Source organism: Theropithecus gelada, chromosome 16 (genome assembly GCF_003255815.1).
Source record: "Theropithecus gelada isolate Dixy chromosome 16, Tgel_1.0, whole genome shotgun sequence".
NCBI classification, from domain to species: domain Eukaryota; kingdom Metazoa; phylum Chordata; class Mammalia; order Primates; family Cercopithecidae; genus Theropithecus; species Theropithecus gelada.
In genome coordinates, this window is record NC_037684.1 from 14474897 (window position 1) to 14492587 (window position 17691).

The window sequence follows — 17691 nt, forward strand, 5'->3', positions numbered from 1 at the left end:
TGCTGGGATTACAGGCGTGAGCCACCATGCCTGGCTCCCCCACCCCACCTTTTTTTTTTAAGTAGAGATGAAGTCTTGCTTTATTGACCAGGTTGGCCTTGAATTCCTGGCCTCAAGGGATCCTCTCACCATGGCCTCCTTGAATGCTGGGATTATAGGCATTAGCCACCAATATTCTTCCTTCCTTTGGAAACCTGTATTTCACATCGTATCTCCTTATCTCACATTGTTCCGATAGGGCTGTCAACACACTACCCACTGCCCATTCACCCTCGGGGGTGGGCATATAATCATAATAGCCCACTTCTTTTCTTCAAGATGGCCACGTGACCCAAGGTGGGCCAATCAGTGTCTTTCTCTGGGACTTCATGCTTGAAGCTCATAAGGAAGACTGCCTTTTTTTTTTTTTTTTTTTTTTTTTTTTTTTGAGACGGAGTCTCGCTCTGTCGCCCAGGCTGGAGTGCAGTGGCCGGATCTCAGCTCACTGCAGGCTCCGCCTCCCGGGTTCACGCCATTCTCCGGCCTCAGCCTCCCGAGTAGCTGGGACTACAGGCGCCCGCCATCTCGCCCGGCTATTTTTTGTATTTCTTAGTAGAGACGGGGTTTCACTGTGTTCGCCAGGATGGTCTCGATCTCCTGACCTCGTGATCCGCCCGTCTCGGCCTCCCGAAGTGCTGGGATTACAGGCTTGAGCCACCGCGCCCGGCCGGAAGACTGCCTTTTTGTCACGGTGTGGGCAAATTAAAAAATTAATTTAGCAGTCAAGTAAGATGCATGTAAGAATCAATTTACAAAAAGGTCAAACAGATGAAACTAACTTTGGAACAGCAAAATAACACATAAGAATATTCTATCTAACAGCGAGGGAATGAGAAAACTAAAACGTGTGCTGAGAAAAAAAAAAAAAGTGCTATAGTGATGTAAAGATATAAATATTAGGCCAGGTGCAGTGGCTCACTCCTGGAATCTCAGCACTTTGTAAGGTTGAGGCAGGAAGATTGCTTCAGGCCAAGAATTCAAGACCAATCGGACCAACATAGCGAGACCCAATCTCTACTTAAAAATAATAATGTGTAAATTAGATGCCTCAGCCAGTTTAGAATGTAGAAAAACATGTGGAAAAAGAGAAGTTTGCCCCAGTATTTTTCTAGGCAGAAGGTAACCAGCTAGGAAGTGGTGGACTATAAAAAGAAAAGAGGAAAATAATAGGAAATAGGAAAAATAGACAAGGAGTATGCCATAGGATGTGTTGGTTGATGGAATAGTGGCCCCTATGCAAGTTAGAGGCCACTATTTAAATAGTTTTCACTATTTGGGGAACTCTAAAATGATAATTATAGTCAACTCTAGATTATCCAAATTATGCGTTTTCCATGAAAAAAAAAAAAGGTTACTTTCAACTAATTGGGATAGATAATAACAAACCCTTTGGTTAACACTTTTTTTTGTTTTGTTTTGTTTTTTTTGAGACAAAGTCTTGCTCTGTTGCCCAGGCTGAAGGGCAGTGGCATGATCTCAGCTCACTGCAATCTCTACCTCCCAGTTCAAGCGATTCTCCTGCCTCAGTCTCCGAAGTAGCTGGGAGAACAGGCACATGCCACCATGTCCAGCTAATTTTTGTATTTTTAGTAGAGATGGGGTTTTACCACATTGGCCAGGCTGGTCTCGAGCTCCTGACCTCAGGGGATCTTCCTGCCTTGACCTCCCAAAGTTTGAGGATTACAGGCGTGAGCCACTGTGCCAGGCCAATTCAGCATTTTTTTTTTTTTTTTTTTTTGAGACAGTCTTGCTCTGTTGCCCAGGCTGGAGTGCAATGGCATGATCTTGGCTCACTGCAACCTCTGCCTCCCAGGTTCAAGTGATTCTCTAGCCTCAGCCTCCCAAGTAGCTGGGACTACAGTGTGCATCACCACACCTGGCTAATTTTTGTATTTTGGCTAGGCATGGTGGCTCATGACTAATCCCAGCCCTTTGGGACAAAGAGGTGGGCGGATCACCTGAGGTCAGGAATTCAAGACCAGCCTGGCCAATGTGGTGAAACCTCGTCTCTACTAAAAATACAAAAATTAGTTGGGAGTGGTGGCGGGCATCTGTAATCCCAGCTATACGGGAGGCTGAGGCAGGAGGATCACTTGAACCTGGGAGGCAGCAGTTGCAGTGAGCTGAGATTGTGCCACTGGGCGACAGAAACAAAAGTTCATCTCAAAAAACAATAATAAAAATTTTAAAATTTTTGTATTTTTAGTAGAGACAGGGTTTCGCCATGTTGGCCAAGCTGGTCTCAAACTCCTAACCTCAAGTGATCCACCTGCCTTGGCCTCCCAAAGTGCTGGGATTACAGGTGTGAGCCACTGTGCCCGGCCTGGTAAGCAAGAATTCTATGCAAGGCAATAGGATAGAAAAAACGGAACTACTTTTTGACGAATCTGAGTCAAGTTTCTTGTTTTCTTTTCTCTCTTTTTCTTTTTTCTCTTTTTTCTGAGACAGAGTCCCACTTTGTGCAGTGACACAATCAAGGCTCACTGCAGCCTCCACCTCCTGGGCTCAGCAATCCCCCCACCTCAGCCTCCCTAGCTAGGACCACAGGTGCATACCACCATGCCTGGCTAATATTATTTTTATTATTTTTGTAAAGATGGAGTCTCTGTATGTGGCCCAGGCTGGTCTCGAACTCCTGGGATCAAGTGATCCTCCTGCCTTAGCCTCCCAAAGTGCTGGGATTACAGATGTGAGCCATTGCCATGGTTCTGAGTCAAGTTTTTACACACAGTTTATTAGGCTGTTCCAAATACAGTCAACTCCACATTTGAGGATCAGACTAAAGTCAATTATGATATGAGATGAATGCAATATAAAAGGAAAGCTAATTATTATTATTCCTTTCAGATACCTGAAACTTGACAGTACACAGTGTTGTTCTTTTTTTTTTTTCCCCACAGCATTGTTCCTTTTTTTTTTTTTTTTTTTGAGACAGAGTCTCGCTCTTGTTGTCCAGGTTGGAGTACAATGGCGCGATCTCAGCTCACTGCAACCTCTGCCTCCCAGGTTCAAGTGATTCTCCTGCCTCAGCCTCCCAAGTAGCTGGGATTACAGGTGCACGTCACCACGCCCAGCTAATTTTTGTATTTTTAGTAGAAATAGGGTTTCACCATGTTTGCCAGGCTGGTCTCAAACTCCTAACCTCAGGTGATCCACCTGCCTCGGCCTCCCAAAGCGCTGGGATTACAGGTGTGAGCCACTGCACCGGACCCACAGCATTGTTCTTAATACAACATTTGAGAATAGTGTTCCAATGGAGAGGCAGTATGGTACAGTTGAACACTGGTCTGCTAAGAGAGAGACCTAGTTCAAGTTCTAGCATTGTTACTTCCTTATTATATGAACTTGATTAAGTTAGTTTGCATCTTTAGACTTCAATTTCCTTGTCTATAACAGAAGACAAGATTAGACAGTCTCAAAGGTCTCTTCACATTCAAAAACTGGCCGGGTGTGGTGGCTCATGCTTGTAATCCTAGCATTCTGGGAGGCCGAGGGGGGTCAGGTAAATCAATTGAGGCCAGGAATTCCAGACCAGCCTGGCCAACATGGTGAAACCTCATCTCTACTAAAAATAAAAAAATTAGCCGGGTGTGGTGGCAGGCACCTGTATCTCAGCTATTCAGGTGGCTGAGGCATGAGAATCTCTTGAACCCAGGAGGTGGAGGTTGCAGTGAGCTGAGATTGAGCTACTTCACTCCAGCCTGGGCAACAGAGCAAGACTCTGTCTCAAAAAAAAGAAGAAACAGTTTCATGACTTTATGAGGGACATACAAAACCAGGAAAAATTTTAAACTTTTTTTTTCCTCAAAGGATTTTTTTTTTTTTGAGACAAGGTCTCACTCTGTCACCCAGGCTGGAGCATAGTGGTGTGAGCATAGCTCACTATAGCCTTCAACTCCCAGGCTCAAGGGATCCTCCCACCTCAAGTCTCTTCAATAGCTGGGACTATAGGCACATGCCACCATGACTGGCTAATATTTTTTTTAGAGACAGGGTCTCGCTATGTTGCCCAGGCTGGTTTCAAACTGTTGGTCTCAAGCAACCCTCCCGCCTTGGCCTCTCAAAGTGCTGAGATTATAGGTGTGAGCCACCACATCTGCTGGATTTTTAAATTTTTATGGGGCTTTCTTTGACTTTGCTCTATAAAGGGAAAAATAGGAAAAACTTCATTTCTGAAATTTTCTTAACTTTCACAAGTCCAAAATTGACACAAATATTACAAGCTTGGCAAGTATAATTCTATAAACTACAAGAATGAAGAAAAGTTTCCTCAAACCAACAACTTCAACTTACCTAGAAATTGAAATCAAACACATCTGAGGTTTAAATATCCCTTAGAAATAACTAATGTTAAACTTTTTCTGATTTTTATTTCGTTTTCAAAAATTCCCCTATCTGTGGTCAATTTTTTTTTTTCTTTTTTTTAATTTTAGAGACAGGGTCTTGTTATGTAGCCCAAGCTAGACTCCCAACTCTTGGGCTCAAACAAACCTTCCAACTCAGTCTCCCAAGTAGCTGGGACTAGAGGTGTATGTCACCACACCTGGCTTGGCCAATTTTAAATCTAGTTCGTGGAGCAGTTACGGTTCTTTTAAAAAATTAATATAAATGGAGCTGACATTTAACCAAGGTTTCAACTAAATCATACCAAGATTCATGAGATGTAACATCTTATGGTTTTATTGAGTTATACATTTGAATCATTAAAAAATGTGAGACAACGTCCCTTGTGACAATGAGGGAGCCTGTATCTGTTCAGTACATATCTTAAGGTGGTATATTTTCCATTCTAACATCTGCAGTAACTAACAAGTTGGGTCAAGGGACATGTTTCTTTGTGAGAAATGTTCCCTCAGAAGAAAACTGCTAAGTGAAGATGACTAGGAAATGGTTTATTTGAACGACAGAAGTCTGTTTAATCATTTAAAATATGGAGCAGCTAAAAGACAGAATTAAATATTACGGAACCAGAAAGGATTTGAAAGGGGTCCTTTCCATTTCTTTTTATTTATTTATTATTTATTTTATTTTCATTATTATTATTATCATTTTAGACAGAGTTTCGCTCTCGTTGCCAGGCTGGAGTGCAATGGCGCAATCTCAGCTCACTGCAACCTCCGCCTCCCAGGTTCAAATGATTGTCCTGCCTCAGCCTCCCAAGTAGGTGGGATTACAGGTGCACATCATCATGCCTGGCTAATATTTTTTGTATTTTTAGTAGAGATGGGGTTTTGCCATGTTGGCTAGGCTGGTCTCAAACTCTTGACCTAAAGTGATCTGCCTGCCTCAGCCTCCTAAAGTGCTGGGATTACAGTCGTGAGCCACCGTGCCCAGCCCTTTTCATTTATTTTTTATTATATTTTTTTGATGGATGACTACTATAAGTTGCGGCAATATTCTAGAATTTGAACCTTTAGAAGTGAAATGTTTCTTGCAATCAGTATTCAGGTTTAAATTAACTGTATGTGCACCGGGCGCAGTGGCTCACGCCTGTAATCCCAGCACTTTGGGAGGCCGAGGCGGGTGGATCACCTGAGGTCGGGAGTTCGAGACCAGCCTGACCAGCATGGAGAAACCCTGTTTCTACTAAAAATACAAAATTAGCTGGGCGTGGTGGCGCATGCCTATAATCCCAGCTACTAGGGAGGCTAAGGCAGGAGAATTGCTTGAGCCTGGGAGGCGGAGGTTGTGGTGAGCCAAGATCGTGCCATTGCACTCCAGTCTGGGCAACAAGAGTGAAACTCCGCCTCAAAAAAAAAAAAAAAAATTAATTAACTGTATGTGAATTTAAGTAGCATGAATCAGTTAACTCTCTGGACCTGATAATTTCATGTCAGATAATTTTCAAGGCTTCAGATTTGTAGGCCTGAGGGAAAAAGCTTAGAGGCCAGTTACTTTTAGTAAGAACTTACTATGACAAGAAAACACATATATGCTTCTCAACACAAATGTTTAAGCTACAAACAAAAAATATTACCTCTTTGAAATGAGACATCCAGTTTGCCAAGGTAAGGTGGGAGCTCCTTTAAAAGACATGATCAAAAAAAAGTTAACTCTCAAAAAATAATAAGATTTTAATGTCTTACATTAAGACACAAAGATATGCTTTTTCAACATATAGAAGAGTAAAACACTACAAAACATGTTTACATAGGCACCCTTTAGCAGAACATCCCCAACAGCAAATTAACCATATTACTTATGTATGTCATCTACAAAAAATATATCTGTACTATTTAATATAGACCTTTTCACAATAATATACAAAGATTTCAGTAGAAAAATGTCAAGAATACACAATTCAATGAAAACAAAAGAAAAATAACTAACAATTAAATAGATATTTAAACGTATTAATAATTAATGAAATGTTAATTAAAATTGAATTAGTAAATTTGGTATTATTATAATGCTCAATACTAGTAAATATTATTTTTATTTTATTTTATTTTATTTTTGAGACAGGGTCTCACTCTATTGCCTGGGCTGGAGTGCAGTAGCACAATTATACCTCACTGTAGCCTTGATCGTCTGAGCTCAGTGGATCCTCAGAAGGATCTGTCCTTTTGGGAGGCCTTCTTTTGGGAGGCCTCAGACTCCAAAAGCACTGGGACTACAGGCATGAGCCACCACACCCAGCTGGCAAATGTTCTTTTACCCAATAATTTCCCTTCTGGGAGTATATTTAGAGAAATAATCTTAAAATAGAGGAAACGTTATATAAATAACTTTTATAAATACAAATATTTATATATCTTTATAAATAAAAAACTAAAGATAGAGAAAGCTTTAATCTTTATGCATAAAGCTGTTCAGTGCAGGCCGGGCACAGTGGCTCACCCCTATAATCCCAGCACTTTGGGAGGCTGAGGCGGGCAGATCATCTGAGGTCAGGACTTCGAGACCAGCCTGACCAACATGGTGAAACCCTGTCTCTACTAAATACAAAAAATTAGCCAGGTGTGGTGGCGCATGCCTGTAATCCCAGCTACTTGGGGGGCTGAGGCAGGAGAATTGCTTGAACCTGGGAGGTGGAGGCTGCAGTGAGCCGAGATTGCACCATTGCACTCCAGCCTGGGTGGCGAGAGCGAAACTCTGTCTCAAAAGAAAAAAAAAAAAAAAAAAAAAATTTCAGTGCAGTGTTATCTATAATGGTGAAAACTTAGAGCTAATCCAATGTCCAACAATAGAAGAATGGTTAAAAGGCCGGGCGCGGTGGCTCAAGCCTGTAATCCCAGCACTTTGGGAGGCCGAGACGGGCGGATCACGAGGTCAGGAGATCGAGACCATCCTGGCTAACATGGTGAAACCCCGTCTCTACTAAAAATACAAAAAACTAGCCGGGCGTGGTGGCGGGCGCCTGTAGTCCCAGCTACTCGGAGGCTGAGGCAGGAGAATGGCGTGAACCTGGGAGGCGGAGCTTGCAGTGAGCCGAGATCGCGCCACTGCACTCCAGCCTGGGTGACACAGCGCGAGACTCCGTCTCAAAAAAAAAAAAAAAAAAAAAAAAAAAGAATGGTTAAAAATAACTATATATCCACACAATGGAATGGCTATAGTCATTTGAAATGTTTATGAAAGATAAGCATGGAATCTGAAAGGTCAAATACGGTATGATTCCAACTATATGACACTCTGGAAAAGACAAAACTATGGAAACAGTAAAAAGATCAGTGGTTGTCAGGGGATGAGGGAAGGGGGACTGAATAGGCAGAACACAAAATTTTTAGAGCAGTGGAAACATTTTGTATAATAGTATAATTACTGGATACATATCATTATAAATTTGTCCAAAACCACAGAATGTACAAGAGTGAATCCTAATGTAAACTATGTACTATGAGCAATAATATTGTGTCAATGTATGTACCACTCTGGTGCAGATGTTAAAAGCGGGGGACCCTGTGTCTGTGTGGTAACTGTGCAGGTATGTGGGAACTCTGTATTTTCCACTCAATTTTGCTGTAAACCTGAAACTTCTCTAAAAAATAAAGTCTAATTTCTTTAAAGCATGGAAAAGGCTGGGCATGGTGGCTCACACCTGTAATCCCAGCACTTTGGGAAGCCAAGGCAGGAGGATCACCTGAGGTCAGGAGTTCGAGACCAGCCTGGCCAACATGGTGAAACCCTGTCTCTACTAAAAACACAAAAATTAGCCAGGTGTGGTGGTGCATGCTTGTAATCCCAGCTACTCTCGCTCTGGTTGAAAAGAGTAAGACTCCGTCTCAAAAAAAAAAAGAAAGAAAAAAAACATTATAAGAAAAAGGAAACATTATAAATGATAAACATTTTTCCATGCTTTCCATTGCCCAGGCTGGAGTGCAATGGCATGATCTCCGTCACTGCAACCTCCGCCTCCTGGGTTTAAGTGATTCTCCTACCTCAGCCTCCTGAATAGCTAGGATTACAGACGCATGCCAACACACCCGGCTAATTTTTGTATTTTTAGTAGAGATGGGGTTTCACCATGTTGGCCAGGGCGGTCCCCAACTCCTGACCTCAGGTGATCTGTCTGCCCAGCTAATTTTTGTATTTTTAGTAGAGACGGGGTTTTGCCATGTTGGCCAGGCTAGTCTCGAACTCCTGACCCCTGGTGATCCGCCCGCCTCACCCTCCCAAAGTACTGAGATTACAGGTGTGAGCCACCGAGGCTGGCCATTATCATGTTATGAGGTTAAAGTGTCTAAAATTCTACATACGTGATGCACAGTGAGAATACAAATCTAAAAAACATAAAAGGTAGAATCCTGTTAACATAAGTGTTTTTTTGGTAGTAACTTTATGCATGATTTTTCCTTCCATTCATCAGTATTTACTATAATTAATATGTACATTATAATGAGCTTTTTTTTTTTTTTTTTTTTTTTGAGACAGAGGCTCACTCTTGCCCAGGCTGGAGTGCAGTGGTGCAATCTTGGCTCACTGCAACCTCCGCCTCCCAGGTTCAAGCGATTCTCCTGCCTCAGCCTCCCAAGTATCTGGGATTACAGGGGCACCACCATGCCCAGCTAATTTTTGTATTCTTTAGTAGAGATGGGGTTTCACCATGTTGGCCAGGCTGGTCTCGAACTCCTGACCTCAGGTGATCCGCCCGCCTCGGTCTCCCAGTGCTGGGATTACAGGCTTGAGTCACCGCGCCCTGCCTCATTTCGTTTTTGAGACAGGGTCTCACTCTTTCATCCAGGCTGGAGTGCAGTGGTGCAATCTTGGCCCACTGCAGCCTCAACTTCCCGGGATCAAGTGATCTTCCCACCTCGGCCTCCTGAGTAGCTGGGACCATAGGTATATGCCACCATACCTAAACAATTTCCCCCCCGCCTTTTTTTTTTTTTTTTAAGATGGAGTCTTGCTCTGTTGCCCAGGCTGGAGTACAGTGGCACCATCTCAGCTCACTGCAACCTCCACCTCCTGGGTTCAAGCGATTCTCCTGCCTTAGCCTCCTGAGTAGCTGGGACTACAGGTGTACAACACCATGCCCGGCTAATTTTTGTATTTTTAGTAGAGATGAGGTTTCACCATGTTGGCCAGGCTGATCTCGAACTCCTGACCTTGGGTGACCCACCCGCCTCGGCCTCCCAAAGTGCTGGGATTACAGGCGTGAGCCACCGTGTCCAGCCAATTTTCCTATATTTTAATAAAGATAGAGTCTTGCTATGTTGCCTAGCCTGATCTCAAACTCCTGGCCTCAAACAATCCTCCCACCTCAGCCTCCCAAAGTGCTGGAATTACAGGCATGAGCCAGCACACTTGGCCTCAAAATAGTTTTTAAAAATTTCCTTTGACATTTAGTATTTAATCAGTATTTAAATAATATTAGAAGTTTTTTACTGAAGCAATATCTGATATTCACTATTTTTTAAAAAAATATTACAGGCCGGGATACCTATTAGCTATTAGTTTATCATGCATTTTTACTTACACAGTATTTGAGATCAGAGATGTTTACATTGACCCCAGTTGCTCTCTTTAGATTCTCATCATGTGACACTACAACTTGTTCATCTTTTGTGATATGGCAGTCCAATTCTAGCATATCAGTTCCGATTTTAACCGCACTGAAGAAATAAAAGAAGAATGATATTCTGACACTTAAGTATACATTTAGGTTACACACATCAGATCTAACAATTCAGAGTTACAAATCCAAAATCCCATAATATTAAAATATCTCAATACCATCACCTAGTATGACTTATTCACATGAAAATATTCTAAGTGAATTGAGAATAAAATAATCATGTTGCCTCCTTTCCATAACCAGTTATCCTTAATTCTTCAACTGAATATAATAGAATACTGAATCTGAAGTTAAGAGATTTGATATTAACTCCTGCTTTGCTGTGAACTTGCATAACTTTGGGCAAGTAAATTCTTCTCTCAGGGACTACATTTTCACTTCTATAAAATGAAAGGATTAAATAACAAGACAAGGACGCTTGCTTTTATTTTTATTTATTTAATTTTTTTGAGACAGAGTCTTGCTCTGTTGCCCAGGCTGGAGTGCAATGGCATGATCATGGCTCATTGCATCCTCAAACTCCTGGGCTTAAGTGATCCTCCTGTCTCAGCCTACTACTGAGTAGCTGGAACTACAAATGGATGGCACTGTGCCCAGCTAATTTTTTATTGGGCTCATGTGATCCTCCTGCTGCAGCCTCCCAAAGTGCTAGGTTTAAAAGCATGAGCCACTGCACCTGGTCACTTTTATTACTTTGATTTAACATAGTATTGAAAGCTCTAGCAATTAGGCAAGAAAAAATTAATAAAAGCATCCAAATTGGCCAGGCGCAGTGGCTTACACCTGTAATCCCAGCACTTTGGGAGGCCAAGGCCAGCGGATCACCTGAGGTCAGGAGTTTTGAGACTTGCCTGGCCAACAAGGTGAAATCCCATCTCTACTAAAAATACAAAAAAATTGGCCGGGTACGGTGTCTCAGGCCTGTAATCCCAGCACTTTGGGAGGCCAAGGTGAGTGGATCACAAGGTCAAGAGATTGAAACTATCCTGGTCAACATGGTGAAACCTTGTCTCTACTAAAATACAAAAAATTAGCCAGGCATGGTGGCACGCGCCAGTGGTCCCAGCTACTCAGGAGGCTGAGGCAGGAGAATCGCTTGAATCCGGGAGGCAGAGGTTGCAGCGAGCCAAGATCAGGCCACTGCACTCCAGCCTGGTGACAGAGCGAGACTCCATCTCAAAAAGAAAAAAAAACCACACACACACACACACATACACACACAAATCGGCAGGGCACTGTGGCTTGGGCCTGTAGTCCCAGTTAGTCCGGAGGCTGAGGCAGAAGAATCGCTTGAACCCAGGAGGCGGAGGTTGTGGTGAGCCGAGATCGTACCACTGCACTCCAGCCTCGGCAACAGAGGCAGACTCCATCTCAAAAAAACGTAACAAACAAACAGAAAAAAAACCCAGCCTCCAAGCTTTCAAAGAGGCAAATTGGAGAAATATCTCCTATCTTTCTGCTTGGCTGGCCCTGCAATAATTAAACTTTCTTTACTGTAAAACCATTGTCTCAGTGAACTGGTTTTATCTATGCAGAAGAAGAACCCGTTGGGCATTAAAAATCGGTCAACTTGGCCGGGCGCGGTGGCTGAAGCCTGTAATCCCAGCACTTTGGGAGGCCGAGACGGGCGGATCACAAGGTCAGGAGATTGAGACTATCCTGGCTAACACGGTGAAACCCCGTCTCTACTAAGAAATACAAAAAAAAAAAACTAGCCGGGCGAGGTGGCGGGTGCCTGTAGTCCCAGCTACTCTGGAGGCTGAGGCAGGAGAATTGCATGAACCCGGGGGGCGGAGCTTGTAGTGAGCTGAGATCCGGCTACCGCACTCCAGCCTGGGCGACAGAGCAAGACCCCGTCTCAAAAAAAAAAAAAAAAAAAGAATCGGTCAACTTTACATTACGTATATTTTAACATGACAAACCAAAATTTAAAAAATAAACAAAATAAAGCCTGGCCAGGCGCAGTGGCTCACCCCTCTAATTCAAGCCCTTTGGGAGGCCAAGGCGGGCAGTTTACTTGGGGCCAGGAGTTCAAGACCAGCATGGAAAACATGGTGAAACCCTATCTCAACCAAAAATACAAAAATTATCGGGGCTTGGTGGTACATGCCTGTTATCCCAGCTACTCGAAAGGCTGAGGCATGAGAATCGCTTGAGCTCAAGAGGCAGAGATTGAAGTGAGCCAAGATTGCGCCACCGCACCCCAGCCTGGGTGACAGAGTGAGACCCTGTCTTGAAAAAAAAAAAAAAAAAAAAAAAAAAGACTGTACTCCCAGCTAAGCAAGAGGCTGAGGTGGGAGGATCATTTGAGGCCAGGAGTTGGAGGCTGTATTGTGCAATAATCATGCCTGTGAATAGCCCCTACACTCCAGCCTGGGCAACATAGTAAGACCCCATCTCTAAAAGAATAAATAAATAAATAAATAAAAGGATTAGTCCAGCCCAGATAATCTTGTAAGGTTCCTTTCACCCCTATGTATTTTAGAGACAGTGTACTGCAGTGGTTAAGAGCACAGACACTGGAGCCTAAATTTAAATACTGGCTCTCCCACTTATTCAAGTGAGTTATTTAGCTTCTTTATGTTGCAGTTTCTTATGTATAAATCAGTGATAATAATATTAGCTCTCTACACCTCCTCCCCACCTTACAGTTTACATTTCAAGCCACTCCATGCCGTCTCACTACTTCCTCTGCCTGAAATGTCTTTCTCAGAAACACAATACACAAAATAATAGACAAAAACTTGAAAAGTCACTTCACAAATGAAGATTTCCAAATGTCCAATAAGCATATGAAATAGATATTCAACATCAAAATTCATTAGAGAAATGTATATGAAAACCACAGTGAGGCTGAACATGATAGCTCATGCCTGTAAACCTAGCACTTCGGGAGGCTGAGGTGAGTGGATCACCTGAGGTCAGGAGTTGAAGACCAGCCTGGCCAACCTGGCAAAATCTCATCTCTACTAAAAAATGTAAAAATTAGCTGGGCATGGTGGTGCCTGCCTGTAATCCCAGCTACTTGGGAGGCTGAGGCAGGAGAATTGCTTGAACCCTGGGAGGCAGAGGTCACAGTGAGTCGAGATTGCTCCACTGCACTCCAGCCTGGGCTACAGAGTGAGACCCTGTCACAAACACACACAAAAAAAAAAAAAAGAAAAAGAAAAGAAAAAAAGGAAAAGAGAGGCAGGGAGGAAGGAAGGAAGGGAAGGAAGGGAAGGAAAAGAAATTAGAATAATGGTTATCTAGGGGCAAGGAGTGAGTATTGCCTGCAAAAGGTAACATTGATGCCCTCTGCGGTGCTAGAAATATTCTAAATCTTTATCTGGGTGGTACAAAGGTGTACCCGTATGTTAAAATTCACTGGGTTATAAACTTAAGATTTGAGAGGCTTGTCATGGTGGCTCATGCCTGTAATTCCAGTACTTTGGGTGGCCAAGGCGGGCAGATCACCTGAGGTCAGGAGTTTGAGATCAGCCTGGCCAACATGGCAAAACCACATCTCTATTAAAAATACAAAAATTAGCCAGGTGTGGTGGTGTGTGCCTGTAATCCCAGCTACTCAGGAGGCTGAGGCAGGAGAATCGCTTAAACCTGGGAGGCAGTGGTTGCAGTGTGCCGAGATCACACCACTGCACTCTAGCCTGGGCAACAGAGCAACACTCTGTCTCAAAAAGTAATAATAATAATAAGTTGCTGTGGGCACCAGGAAAAGGCAGTCTCCCAGTACATATAATAGAAAAAACTGAAACTGGGGATCAGCTGCCTAAGATCTCAGGATTTGGGCAAGTGGGCTCAAGCATGCACACTAAGAGGCAAAATGGCGGAGTTTTACTGGTATGTGATCTTCTAGGAGCATTCAACTGGTAAGGGAAGAATGCCTCAAGAGAGCATGCGTACAACTCCAGTAAACACACTGCACATGTGGCCCCTCCCAAGTAGCGGCAGGCTACTGTGCAAGCAGACAGCCCATCCCAAGGGAAGAATCAAGGGAGAAGGGACATAAAACCCCGGAAGTATGCCAAAATATAATACCCTAAGTCAAAGGTCAAACTGGGCACTTGATCTCTCAAGTCACCACTTGGCCCTCTTCCAAATGTACTTTACTTCTTTTCATTCCTGCTCTAAAGCTTTTTAATAACCTTTCACTCTTGCTGTAAAACTCGCCTTGGTCTCTCCTTCTGCCTTATGCCCTCAGTCAAATTTTTTCTTCTGCGGCAAGAAATGAGGTTGCTGCAGACCCCTATGGATTCACTGCCACTAATAGAAGGGACTATGTCTGTTCCATATTTTCTAATGTTTATGGTGTTGCACACATTGTAGGTACTCAATATATTTCTAAATGAGGGGAATGGAGACATGTTATCGTTATCAACAACTATTAATATTTTAAATTTTAATTAATTCTAACTCAGAAGGCACCTAAGTGTTTATCAATCATGATCCAAATCCATAGTATGTAATATGTAGTCATTTCAAAGAATATAGAATTCACATGGAATAGCATTGTTGGGGTATATCTGAATTTTAAAATAGGTATGATGATAGAGACAGGAGACAGCCAAGGATCCCTGGTGGAACCCCACCTTCAAGCCTAAAACAGCCTGGTGGCTGAAAGACTGAACTGTTGGTCCAGGACAAAACTGCAGCCCAGAGGGAGAACTGCCCCTGTTCGCTCACATTTTTTTTTTTGCGGGGGGATTGAGTTTCGTTCTTGTTGCCCAGGCTGGAATGCAATGGCACAGTCTCGGCTCACCGCAACCTCCACCTCCTGGGTTCAAGCAATTCTCCTGCCTCAACCTCTCAAGTAGTTGGGATTACAGGTGCCCCACTATGCCCACCTAATTTTTGTATTTTTGGTAGAGACAGGGTTTTACCACGTTGGCCAGGCTTGTCTCAAACTCCTGACCTCAGGTGATCCACCTTCTTTGGCCTCCCAAAATGCTGGGATTACAGACAAGAGCCACCGCGCCCGGCCTGCCCACCTTTTCCTAACTAATTTTTTTTTTTTTTTCTTGTAGACAGAGTCTCACTCTGTCACCTGGCCTGAAGTGCAGTGGCACGATCTTGGGTCAATGCAACTTCTGCCTTCTGGGTTCAAGCAGTTCCCACACCTCAGCCTCTCAAGTAGCTGAGATTACAGGTGCCTGCCACCACGCCTGGCTAATTTTTGTATTTTGAGTACAGAAGGGGTTTCACCATGTTGCCCAAGCTGGTCTCAAACTCCTGACCTCAGGTGATCCGCTTCCCAAAGTGCTGGGATCACAGGTGTGAGCCACCATGCCCAGCCTCTCGACGGATTCTTTCTGAATAATGCACACATGTGCACTGCAGGGAGGGGGTGGAGCATTCGTCCCTCGTGCAGGGGTGAGGGGCCTCTTCAGCTCTTCAGCTCACATGTGGTGACCTGGTGATCAGTCTATGAGGTGGGAGCCTGTTAGCAGGACTCCTTTTTTTTTGCTGAGAGCTTTCTTTTAATAAATTCCTGCTCTCCTCACCTTTGAATGTGTCTGTGTGCCTAATCTTTCCTGGTTGTGTGACAAGAACCTGGTTTTAGCTGAACTAAGGAGCAAAAACTTCTGCATCAATCATATGATTCTACTGATGTAAAATAAAGTTTTGTTAAAAAAGTTTATGTGTAAATTTTTTAAATAATAGAAAGATATAAGGCCAAATCATGACAGGGGTTACCTCTTATAAGTGAGATGAGTCAGAATGGGAGTAAGAAAGTGAGCAGGCCAATTTTTTACTTCACATAGATTATTTGAGTTGTTTGAATTTTTAGAATATAAAATTTTATAATGGAAAAACAAATATACTGCCATTAAGAATATATCTCTTAGCCAGGAATGGTGGCTCACACCTGTAATTCCAGCACTTTGGGAGGCCAAGGCAGGTCAATCACCTGAGGTCAGTAGTTCAAGGCCAGCCTGGCCAACATGGGAAAACCCTGTCTCTACTAAAAATACAAAAATTAGTTGGACGTGGTGGCACACGCCTGTAATCCCAGCTACTCGGGAGGCTGAGGCAGAAGAATCTCGTGAACCCAGGAGGCGGAGGTTGCAGTGAGCCAAGATCACGCCACTGCACTCCAGCCTGGGTGACAGAGCAAGACTCTGTCTCAAAAACAAACAAACGAACAAACAAACCCAGAATATATTATCTCTTATCTACAAGACAATATTCTTGACATCAATTTATTCAACATCAACAATAAATTACAGCAGGAATTTAATCTAATAAACACTGAGCATTCTTTCATTTTTATCTTTTGAGACAGAGTTTTGTTCTTGTTGCCCAGGCTAGAGACCAGTGGCACAATCTCGGCTCACTCAACCTCTGCCTCCCAGGTTCAAGCGATTCTCCTGTCTCAGCCTCCCGAGTAGCTGGGATTACAGGCACCTGCCACCACGCCCAGCTAATTTTTGTATTTTTAGTAGAGATGAAGTTTCACCATGTGGCCAGGGTGGTCTCGAACTCCTGAACTCAGGTGATCCGTCTGCCTCGGCCTCCCAAAGTGCTGGGATTACAGGCATGAGCCACAGCACCCAACTGAGCTAGTGTATTTAAAAGGATGCTCAGAGGCCAGGCACAGTGGCTAATGCCTGTAATCCCAGCACTTTGGGAGGCCAAGGCAGCAGATCACCTGAGGTCAGGAGTTCGAGACCACCCTGGCTAATATGATGAAACCCCGTTTCTACTAAAAATACAAATAATTAGCCAGGCATAGTGGTGCATGCCTGTAATCTCAGCTACTCGGGAGGCTGAGGCAGGAGAATTGCTTGAAGCCGGGAGGCAGAGACTGCAGTGAGCCGAGATTGCACCATTGCACTCCAGCTTGGGCGACAAGAGCGAAACTCTGTCTCAAATAAATAAATAAATGAATACACTAGCTCACATGATTCTTATTTTATCTGTGAATCACCTATGTGGGGTAAATGTATATTTCTGTTTATACTTACAACACATAATATAAAAATATTATAAAGTCATGCACCACTTAACAATGGGCGTATGTTCTGAGAAATGTATGGTCAATTTTGTCATTGTGTGAACATCACAGAGCGCACTTACACAAATCTAGATGGTATTTATACATCTGTGTTATAGAGTATAGCCTATTGTTCCGTGGTTACAAATCTGTACAGCACATTACTGTACTGAATACTACAGGCAAATGTAACACAATGTTAAGTACTTGTGAATCTGTCTAAACACAGAAAAGGTACAGTTAAAATATGATATAAAAGATTAAAATGGTACACGTGCATTAGGGTACTTATCATGAATGGAGCTTGCAGGACTGGAAGTTGCTTTTGGTGTCAGTGAGTGAGTGGTGAGTGAATGGAAGGTGTAGGACATTACTAATACAGTACTGTAGACCTTATGAACACTGTATACTTAGGCAACATGAAATATATTTTAAAAATAGACCTGGCACAGTGGCTCATGCCTGTAATCCTAGCACTTTGGGAGGCTGAACCAGGAGGACTGCTTGAGGTCAGGAGTTGGAGACAAGCCTGGGCAACATGGAGAGACCTCATCTTTACGAAAAAATTTAAAAATTAGGGAGGTACAGTGGCACATCCCCATAGTTCTAGTTACTTGGGATGCTGAGGCAGGAGGATTGC

General features: G+C 43.2%; 1 protein-coding gene across 2 annotated transcripts in view; it reads right to left on the reverse strand.

Moving 5' to 3' along the window:
- GDPD1 (glycerophosphodiester phosphodiesterase domain containing 1) overlaps positions 1-17691 on the reverse strand; it is a 60589-nt gene that overhangs the window by 21685 nt on the left and 21213 nt on the right. For both annotated transcript variants that reach the window (XM_025363361.1, XM_025363359.1), the window contains exons 3-4: positions 9959-10094; positions 6017-6062 (exon numbers count right to left, since the gene is read on the reverse strand). In XM_025363361.1, the coding sequence (XP_025219146.1) occupies positions 6017-6062; positions 9959-10094 (182 nt within the window). The remainder of the gene's footprint in view (positions 1-6016; positions 6063-9958; positions 10095-17691) is intronic.